General features: G+C 35.0%; 1 protein-coding gene across 1 annotated transcript; it reads right to left on the reverse strand.

The window, feature by feature from the left end:
* Nucleotides 1-5,065: 5,065 nt before the first annotated feature.
* LOC121771224 (alpha carbonic anhydrase 7-like) lies at nucleotides 5,066-8,507 on the reverse strand. The gene is made up of 7 exons (XM_042167998.1): nucleotides 8,305-8,507; nucleotides 6,993-7,210; nucleotides 6,785-6,891; nucleotides 6,519-6,621; nucleotides 6,048-6,212; nucleotides 5,876-5,929; nucleotides 5,066-5,241 (listed from the first exon to the last, which is right to left on the reverse strand). The coding sequence occupies exons 1-7, from the start codon at nucleotides 8,405-8,407 to the stop codon at nucleotides 5,164-5,166; spliced, it is 828 nt and encodes a 275-aa protein (XP_042023932.1). The 5' UTR covers nucleotides 8,408-8,507; the 3' UTR covers nucleotides 5,066-5,163.
* Nucleotides 8,508-11,418: the final 2,911 nt, after the last annotated feature.

Consider the following 11,418-nt stretch of genomic DNA (forward strand, 5'->3'; position numbering starts at 1 on the left):
GATACGGGTCCCCCCGATAACACCTACGGTGCTCGAGGACACTGCAGCTCATGAGCAGGAGACGGGGCACGAGGCAACGCCTACGATGAGCATCCGTGAGAGAGGTGAGTCAGCGCCGAGGAGAACCTTGAGGCCGCGAGACAAGCTGAAGGCGCCGAGCAAATTCCAGAAGTAGAGTAGCGGAAGTTATATTTTGTTTAGTTATTTCAGATTTCTATCCTTTTACGTATTTTAGTTTTCTTTTGAACCTTATTTAAATTATTGTTGAGTCGGGCCTGGATTATAAGCCTCGTTCGGGTTTTCTTTGCGGTTCTTTCCCGAATGCCTAAGTTAGGTCGAACCGCCCTAGGGTCCTTAGTATAAAATAGGGTATTTCATTAACCGATGAATTATGAATGAAATATTTCCCTAAACCTAACTTGAGCAACAAACTTTATTTTTGTCATCCTTTGCTGCTAACGCGGAAGACGCCCGCCGATTAGCAATCCGAGGTCAATACTTCGAACTCGTCAAGAGATTGATCACTGTTACCTCGCGGGGAGGTTATTAATCAGTTCGTTGCGGAGAACGTCCATAACAAATTCCCACAATAAAATCGATGGACTAACGAGCAATATCAAACTAAAGGATCAGTTGGATCGTTCGTGAATCGCTAACCAATGGAATCAAATTTTTTTATAAGATTTTGCAAAATAGATTTTAAATTTGTGGCTACTGAGAGTTGATCCGTGAGTATGAACAATGAATGAATCACATTAACCACTCACTACAAAGGATTTCAGGTTATCCGTACTCGAATTACTGCTAATCAGATGCTAGCTAATCGAGTTGGAATATACTATCAGATAAAAATTTTATAACTCTAATCTCGAATGTTTGGATTTTGTGCTAGTCTAATGGACTAATTGGGGTAAGCCTTTTTTTATTTATATTATAAACATTTATGAATATCAAAGATATTATTCATATAACAAACACTATCACAATTAAGTACTACTAAGAGTGTCCACAATAGGATCGTCGTGGCGGTCTATTGCTGGACAAGGGTGAGCCGCGGGGGGAAGGCGGAGCCACATTTTTTTGAATTTTTTTTTATTTTAAAATATTTATCTATAAAATATCTATTCCCAATTCAATTTTTCCATGTTATTCCATTCTATTTTTTTGTCCAACTAATTTTGTTCCAGTCCAATTCAAATATACCAACAATTGATAAAATAATGTGATTTGTGGTTGTGGCTGTGGCTGTGGCGTGACTGTTATTGGGCTGGACAAGTTTTTGTGGTTGTGGTGTGACTGTTCCACTCTATTGTAGACACTCTAATAAAAAAACTAAAAATAAGACATTGAATAAGAATGAATGATTTAATTCCTCCCTCTGTCCCAAGGAAGATGATCATTTCTTGTGCAGCACAGAATTTTACACAGCTTTATTTTGTGTGTAGGTAGAAAGAGAGAAAAGTAAGAGAGGGAGAATAGAGTAAAGATAAATGCATGTGTTTTCAATTTTAGCAATTGGTCATCTCGGTTAGGATAAACCAATAAGGAAAGTGAGTCATCTTCAGTGAGACGAAGATAGTATAAGATATACGGACATATTACGAAGAATGTAATAATTTTAAAATTAAAATAAAAATCATTAACGAAATTTTTTTAAGCATGATTTAGAATTCAGAATATTACCTATAGTGGACTTGAATTTTTAATTTACTTATCTATTATTATATGATTTTAATAAAAAGAGTGAACTACAAAAATGGTTCCTGGATTATGGGTTTATCTCGCTCATAGTCCCTGGACTTTAAAAATATCGCCAAACATCCCTGGACTAAGGTTTATCTCGAAATTGGTCATTTTGCCATTTTTTGATACGAAAATACCCTTTTGAGGGTTTGGACAATTAGGTCTTTTTACACTTTTAATATTTTAAATCTGATATTATTTCAGTGCTGTATTAAATCTGATATTTTTTCAAAATTATCATTCTTCTTCCCTTTTGTCATCCTTCACTTTGTTTCTTTAGTTCAATATATGATTTAATTTTATAAAATTAAATTTTAAATTTAGATTTTTAAATATCAATAAATTTTTATTAATTAAAATTATTAATTTATGGACACTATAAATATTGATTAAAACTATTAATTTTTGCTATTTAATAGAATATTCAGTTAAATTGAAGAAGTACAGAAAAATAATACTAATCATGATGGAAAAATAAGAGCTATTCTACTTGGCTTTCGTTCGGTTGTTATAATTGTTCGTGATTATATATTATGAAGTTGACTAAAAATTTGATACTACTAAAAATTAGATATAGGAGTATTTTGTTTAAATTGTCTAGTTAATTTTAATTTTTTTCAAATAAATAAATGAGAATTATATTAGTCTTACATTAGGTGCATATTTATTTCAGAATAATCGTGTTATATGATCTATTTATGATTAAAACTATTAAATATTGATTAAAACTAAGTTGGCGTTGGTATACCTTATTGATTAAATATTAGACACTATCAAATATTGATTAAAACTAATAATTTTTGTTATTTAATAATTTTAATAATTAATAAAAATTTATTGATATTTAAAATTCTAAATTTAAAATTTAATTTTATAAAATTAAATCTAATATTAAAATAAAGAAACAAAGTGAAGGATGACAAAAGGGAAGAAGAATAATAATCTTGAAATAATATCATATTTAGTACATCACTGAAATAATATCAGATTTAAAATGTTAAAAGTGTAAAAAGACCAAATTGCGCAAACCCTCAAAATGGTATTTCCGTATCAAAAAATGGCAAAAGGACCAATTTCGAGATAAACCCTTAGTCTAGGGATGTCTGGTAATATTTTTAAAGTCCAGGGACTATGGGCGAGATAAACCCATAGTCCATGGACCATTTTTTTAGTTCATTCTAATAAAAAAAATAATGTGTGCATGTATGGTGTTGATTATGATAGTTGCAAAAAAATCCATGGTTATATCAAATAGATGTAAAGAAGATATTCCTCACGGTGATTTGGAGGATGACTTGTACATGACACAACTAGAGAGATTCATAGTGAAGGGAAATGAAAATCTTGTGTGCAAATTTAAGAAGAGCTTTTATGATCATGGTCTGAAACAAGCTCCAGTACAATGGTACAAGAAGTTTGATGGTTTCATGATGGAGATTCGATATAAAAAATGTCACACAGACATTGTTGATACTATAAGAGATTTGACAAGAATTATTTTATCATATTATTATATGTTGATGGTAGGAGTTGATGTAAAGGTGATGGATAAGTTGAAAAATAATTATCAGAATGACTCTCTATAACAGATGTTGGAGATACCAATTCGAATTTGAGCATGACAGTGAGGCAGGAAAATTGTATCTTCCGCATGCTTTATGCATTGGTGTGTGTTTACAAGCCTGCTATTGCACAAGCAGCGTGAGTAGTGAGTCAGATCATGGGTGATCCGTACAAGCAACATTAGGAAGCAGTTAAATAGATCCTTCGACATTTAAGAGGTACCACAAAAAAGTCTTATATTTAAATGTCAAGAATATTGATCTGACGGGTTATGTGGATAGATAAACACAAAATTTACATGTTTTAAGGCCTATATTCTTGTTTTGAATATATACCATGTGAATTATGTATATACCATGTGAATTATGTTTGGTATTGGCAAATATTTCTATATTTTGGTATCTTGATATCTTGATGTGTTTGTAGAGTTTTGATGGTAAAACGACAGAACATTATGAATAGATACCATTGTCTTCGTTTTTGAAAGATCTTCGTGTGGGCATCTCACATGCCTCAATCGAAGTTTTGCAAAAAAAGTTATGGTCATTATGCGAATGATGTGCAGTGCAATCAAAAGCTAATGGGATTTTGGCGGAAATTCAAGATATTAATGAGATCCAAATCTTTTCTATCATCCCAACCTTTTCAAGCCTCTTAATACCCTATGATCTCAATCAAATCGTTCATCTAAGAGCTTCCAAGGCATCTCCTACTTCACACATAAATTCCTCCATTTTCTGAGCAAGAGAAGATTGAAAACTTCAAGATTAAACCTAGGGTTTTTTTAAATCAATTTCTTTTGTCTTTTAGTACTTTAATTTATTACTCCCTCCGTCCCGGCTACGATGACACATTCCTTGACCGCCACGGGGTTTTAGGAGTTATTGGTTAAAGTGTTTAATTGGAGAGAGGAAAGGTGGGTGAAAATATTAAAATAGAGAGAGAAAGAAAGATGAATATTTTAATAGGTGTGAAAAAAGTTGTTGGGTGTATTAATTGGAGAGAGAAAGTTTCCAAAAAAGGAAATGTGTCATCTTTGTTGGGACAAACTAAAAAAGAAAACGTGTCTTCTTAAGCGGGACGGAAGGAGTATTTTTTTACTACTTTTCTATTAGTAGCTAAACTGTAAGAATTATAGATATTTCAAAGTACTCCCTCCGTCCCAACTAAGTTGAGTCAAAACTTTTGGACACATAGATTAAGAAATTGTGTAGAAAAGTAAGAGAGAGGAATAAAATAAGAAAGATAAAGAGAGAGTAAGTAGGTGCATGATGGAATAAAATAAGAGTGATTAGATATTTGTTTTTTTGTCAAAAAGGGAAATGAGTCAACTTAGTTGGGACATCCCAAAAAGGAATACGACTCAACTTAGTTGGGACATCCCAAAAAGGAATACGACTCAATTTAGTTGGGACGGAGGGAGTAATATTTATGTTTATTTAACCAGGAAAAGAACTCTTATATTCGATCAAGTAAAAACATGGTAATAATTGACTTACTTTTTCTCTCTTACTTAATTCTTTGTCTTACTTTATTTTTAATAAATTATTCACTTTTCTACTTTATTCTCTCTACTTTTCTCTTTCGCTTATTTTATCTATTTTATTACCTACTCACTTAACACACTAAACATTAATTTCTTAAACTATGTGCGTAAGCGTCTCAACTGTGAAGAAACGGGGGGAACACGGGGGGAGTACCATGATTCTTACATACATTGATTCATATATCTATAATATTCAATTAATAGAAATAAAGAAAAAATAATTCTTACAAACTTTAAAAGCCATAATATTCAAATAAGGAAATTTGGTTTGATAAAATAGATTGCTACTGACTCATTGCATCTTAGATTTCTCATAAAGAGTGGGGATGATACTTTAATACCATTCTCTCATTGAGAGGTTGAAGTGGTCTTGCATTATCTTTGAAACCCTGCATTAGGAATAATCATATGAATATTAATTAATAAAAAAACTATTTTTCTATGTAGATATTCATATAAGTTATGAGAATAGTCGTGAATTGAAGTAAAAAAAATGATAAGGTGATGCTAACAAGTCGGAAAAAAGACCTCAAATGCCATATCACATCATCTAGTCTACCCGACCTCAAATTTTATCATCTTAATTTATTTTTGATAATTTGATGTAAATTTTAACTTTGTTATATAGGGACACGTGATCAGATCAATAAGTGAAATTCTGTCAAAAATTAAAATAAATATCAGTCATTTTGTGATGTAACCGTCAGATTAATGTCATGTGTCATCTAATAATGTAGATTATTAGTCTAATAATGTAGCTTAGCTAATAATGTACTATTTTAGTAAAATAATGTAGCATTTTAGTCTAATAATGTAACATCTTAGTCTAATAATGTAACTTATCATAATCATCCAATCTAAGGATTCAAGCTGAGATTTGCTTTGATTTTTGACAGGATTTCACTTATTAACCATAGTACACCTACCATAGTGCGCCCCTTGTTATATATATATATATATATATATATATATATATATATATATATATAAAATAAGGTTAAAATTTATGATTGTAGTACTCACATCATGGACAGCTTTCCTCAATGTTGTAATTTGCTCCTTTGATGCCGTTCTCACCTAAATTAAAAAAAAAATCAAAAACTCAAAACTTGTAATAGTGTGACAAGTCTAAGACCATTGCATGTCATTTTATTGTTTATATTAATAGTATTATTGTTTAGGATATCAGACTGACCTTATTAAGAACTGTCCAGATAACATCTTCTGTGCATGGAGGAGATGTGAGAGAACCCAAATATCTATAATACTTTCTGCTTCCAAACTTGATCTCCCATGGATCAACATCACCCAACTCAATTTCTCCTTCACCTTTTGTTAAATTATTAATACTTTTTAAAACCTGCATTCGATAAATCTTTCATTTGTTACTACAAGTTCTTACACATTCTTCCGCACAAGAGCCAATTGGTGGACAATCAATTTCAACATTTGAAAGTTCGAATTCGAATCGCAATCCCATGTTGAGGCCTGTTGATTTACGAGCATCTAAAGAGGAAGTTATTGTAACAATGAATGAAGCATATCGTAATCGGTAAGACATTTTCTCTCCGATCAATAGAATGAATATTGTATTCACCTCAGGTAGGCACATGTGCACCAAAGTGTGGTTTGTGACCATGAAATAATTATACCCCTTACCACTGACCTTGTTTAGAAAGTGATCAGAACGTCCTAAGTGATATAGAATAGCAATTACAGCAATCTGTCCTTCGGAGCTTCTATGGACCATATGGAGTTCCATATCGTACCTATAATGAAGGTACAATATTACAATGCAATAATACTATATTCATTTTCATCAAAAGTTGTTTAGGTCGCATCACACGAGACGAGATCATCTATTACCATATCCATATCACATACACCAACGAAGTCAACAAAATGCAAAATTGGTACGGTAGAAATATGAACCTTCGTCCTCCGAGCGTATGTTCAGAAGGCGTGTGCCAGTGACACTGTACTAAATCGAACTTGTTGCCAGTGAGATGTACGCTCCCGGCATATCTATTCCATTCAACCTAACATTAACACTAAAAAAATCATACATAATGTCCCATGTTCAATAATTTTCTCAATTTATATCCTTAAACAAACAATGTAATCATCAACGTAGTCATACCATGATGTCATGTCCTCTATTCCTTAATAAAGCTAGAGCTGGTCTATAATTTCTTCCCAATTTCCCTATTTGAGACGAAGCCATAACTCTTTTCTTGATAATATTGATTGGGGATTGGAAATTTCCAATTGAACATAATTTCCATTCTTCTTTGAGACTTCCCCAGTGTTCTGGTCCCTTCGAAGAATTCTTCAAATATGAAAATTCATGTTCATTATCTGTAATTGGGACACATTAATTAATTTACTAAGTGAGTTCTAAAGCAAAGAGATAGTATATAATTGAAACGAAAAATCACAATTCTCTATTCCTGATTGTTTCTTATAGATTCAATATGAAAATTAAGGTGTAATGGTAATGAAAATAGTTAATAATACATTTAAAACATTGCAAGTAACACATCTTTATGGCTCGTTTGCTAGGAGTGGTCAAAGTGTATAGTATAAATATGGGTAGGAAAACATACTAAAATATCATTATCCTGCATTTATTGTAGTACTAAACAAACATAAAATATATTGAAGTATAGGTATATTGCGATTATTGGTAATTTGGTACAATATGTTATCATACCGGAAGCATTTTGTATGGTAACATTAACAATGTGCATTTTTATACGCCGTGGTAGGTATAAACCCTTAACCTTTAGTATATACCATAATACTACGATATTATATATACCTATTATTTTTATACCACAATAGCAATATATACCACATTTTTAGTAAATCATGGTAGCGATATATATTGCTACGCTAAATACTGAATTTCCATACCATTCCACACCAAATATATATAATGGTATAAAATGTTTTTTGGTATAACAATATTTTATTATGTTGTACCAAAATCCAGTACATCTGAAAAATATACTAGTATACAGATTTCAGTATAGCATACTGAAAAATTGGTACAGTGCCAGTCTTGAAAATTGATCAAGATATAGCCAAAAATTCGATAATGTATGGATATGTTATTCACTCGTACCGACTATTCTATAAGATATACAATATGAATATGAAAGCTTTGCTAAGTTATATCGTACCGCCTTACACCTAAATTAAAAATAAAAAATATAGTTAAAATGGTGAGACTAATGAATTAAATTATAAAAGATAAAATCGATATAATTTAAAAAGTTAATATAAACATATAGACGTATATTTCCCCCTTTCCAAGCTACTTGATGCGTATCTTTTGAGTACAAAATATAAGAAAAAGATGTTTAGCGAATATAGATAAAAAGTGTAAATAATGTAAGTAGTTAAGACCATCCGTATTCCGTACTAACTGACAATTTATAATAACTTACCAACTTCACCGTCTCGATTTTCAGAATGGATGGCCATAAGAAGGGAAAAACCAATGAGACAGGCAGTGAAACGATGAACGGAGTTGCTCCTGAGGCCGCCCATTCCCGCCGTGAATCAGTGGTGGCACGGCTGCTGAAAGTTCTTCACTTCCTCCGCCCTTTCGCTGAAAAATTGATCCAAAATAATAGAATCTAATCAAATGTTTTAATTAGTCTAAAACCTTGCGTGCATGCATGCCTGCCTCTATGTTAGATGTATATGTCCATAAATGGTGGAAAAAAGAGAGATTTGGACTCCTAAGATTGTGGAGAATGAGTCACAAATCTCAATATTTATGGGTCATGTAAAGGTTATGAATATTACTAATATTAATATTGTTAGTTGATTATGTCCGTTTTATTGTTATTGTATATTGTTGGATTTTACGGTTATGTACAAATAGGCCTGGGGGATGAATAACTATAAATGCGCTATCTTTTACTCGCAACTTATAACCACATAATACATTTTTACACAAAAATTACATTATTTATAACAAATTTTTTAAAGGAGGTAGTTTTTTATACAAATAAAACACACTCGCCGTCCGTATTAAAATCTCATTTTGTGATTTTAAAATGTTTTTGATTTAAAGTTCCATTTGCTTTTTTTCATTTTGGATAAGCGGACTCATCATTCAACTAACTCATTACACTCATATTCTATTATAAAATAAATATATAAAAGTGGGGTCCACATTCCATTAACTAATTTTTCTATTTTTGTTAATAAAATCAAATAATTTCTTAAAATCTGTATCGAGTAAAAATGAGACTATAAATGGTAGACGGAGGAGTAACAAGAGCATTAATTGTCAAGGCAGTTAGAGCATCCACTATAGGGGCGGCGCGCCGGCCGCCCCGGAGGCGGCTAAGCCGCGACTGACTATAATGGGCGGGGCGTCCACCCCGTAGCGGACAAAATTTTGGGGCGGAAGGGCGATCGGCGAGTAGACGCCGAGGCAACGCCGGTGGGGGAGCGGCGCGGCGATAGGCACGCCTGTCTACTGCGTGCCTGTCTACCGGCGCGGCAGCAGACAGTTTTTTATTTATTTACTTTTTATTTTGGACATTTTTAGAGAGAGGGGGAGATTGGAGAAGGAAGAAGGAAGAAGGGGAGATTTGTGTTTTCTAAAAAAAATGCGAGAGAGAGAGAGAAAGAATCCTAAAGATGGAAGAAGATTTCTGGAGGCAAAAAGCTTCCATAAAATGGGTGGCTAAGGGAGAGAGAAATAGTAAGTACTACCAGGGATGGGTTAAGCAAAGGCGGACTAAAGCAAGAATCCACGAAGTTAAAGAGGGAACTGAGACCATTGCAGATGATAAAGGGATTCGGGACTCGGCTGCGAGGTTCTTTCAGTCCCTTCTTTCCGAGGAAGAGGGAAGCCTAGAGGAACCCAGCCTAGATGTGATTAAACCCCTCCCACCAGAGGTCAACATGGATCGCCTCTGTTGTACTCCCACAATTTTGGAGGTGAAATCGGCAGTTTTCAACATGGCTGCTGATAGTGCACCAGGGCCGGATGAGTTTACAGCACTTTTCTATCAATTTTGTTGGGACATCGTTGGAGAGGATGTCACTGCAGCAGTGGAAGAATTCTTTGGAGGAGCATATATGCCACGAAGCTCCACTTCAACAATGATCGTTCTCATCCCTAAAAAAGACAAGCCTTCGACTTGGGCGGACTACAAGCCAATTAGCCTCTGCAACGTATCAAATAAAATCATCTAAAAAAATCTCGCCAGCAGGCTTGCTTCGGTCATGCCTCTGATTACGTCCCCTAACCAAAGTGGCTTCGTGCAGGGACGCCTTTTATGTGATAATGTACTGCTTGCGCAAGAGATGATACAAGACCAGGGCAGAGGCTTTCCCTCCCCGAACATTGCCTTCAAACTCGAACATTGCTTTCCCTCCCCGAACATTGCCTTCAAACTCGACAGAGTCCAATGGTCGTTTCTACTCAAAATTTCCGAAAGGATGGGCTTCAGCAGCAAGTGGAATGGGCTCATTAAGAGAAGCATCAACTCGAACTGGTTCTCTATCCTCATTAATGGGACCCCGGGGGGATTCTTCAAATCCACAAGAGGACTCCGACAAGGCGATCCACTGTCCCCGGCTCTGTTCGTTATCGCAGCAGAATACCTCTCATGCAAACTGGATGAGTCGATCCTCGGCAACAGAGAGCTGGAGTACATCACTCCAAGATCAGCTCTTGGAGTTTCCCACCTTGCATACGCAGATGATATCATTGTCTTCACCAAGGCTAGTCGACCGGCTATACGCAAAGTCATTCAGTGTATCGAGCACTATGAAACAGTTTCTGGTCAAAAGATTAACATGGGGAAGAGCCACTTCTACATGGATGATAAATATCGAGGATGGGGGAGAAGAGTTGCACGGGTAAGCGGCTTCCGTCAAGGCAGCCTTCCCTTTGAGTATCTGGGGGTACCCATCTTCCGAGGCATCAAGAAGACAGCTATGTTCATGTTCCTTCGAGACAAAATTTCAAAGATGACTCATTCCTGGTCCCATAAGTTCCTGTTCTTCGGAGGACGACTCACACTCATCAAAAGTACCTTAGCAGCAATTCCGCTCCATATTTTTCAAGTAATGGAGCCCACGGTTGAGGTGTTGAAACAAATGGAGAGTACTATCGCAAGATTTTTCTGGGGGTCGAACAATGATAACAAGAGAACGCACTGGGTTGCCTGGAAGCAAATTTGTCATCCTGTTGAGGAGGGTGGGCTCGGGATTAGACGGTTTAAGGACATGATGGCCGCCTTTAGTATGAAGTTGTGGTGGCGGTTCAGAGAAGGGTACTCCCTGTAGGCTGAGTTCATGGCCAAAAAATACTGTCACACCTCATCCCCCCTTGAGGTGAAGCTTTTGAAACGAAGTAGCCCCACTTGGAAACGTATGATCAGAGCCAGAGATCGGACGCAACGCAACATGAGACGGACGATCGAAGATGGATCAGTGGATTTCTGGAGTGACATCTGGTTAAAAGACCGGACGATTCAAAGCCTAGGCCATCCAGAGACAACCATGCCTCGAAAACTCGTGCGGGATGTATG

This window comes from Salvia splendens, chromosome 16, assembly GCF_004379255.2.
Source record: "Salvia splendens isolate huo1 chromosome 16, SspV2, whole genome shotgun sequence".
Classification (NCBI taxonomy): Eukaryota; Viridiplantae; Streptophyta; class Magnoliopsida; order Lamiales; family Lamiaceae; genus Salvia; species Salvia splendens.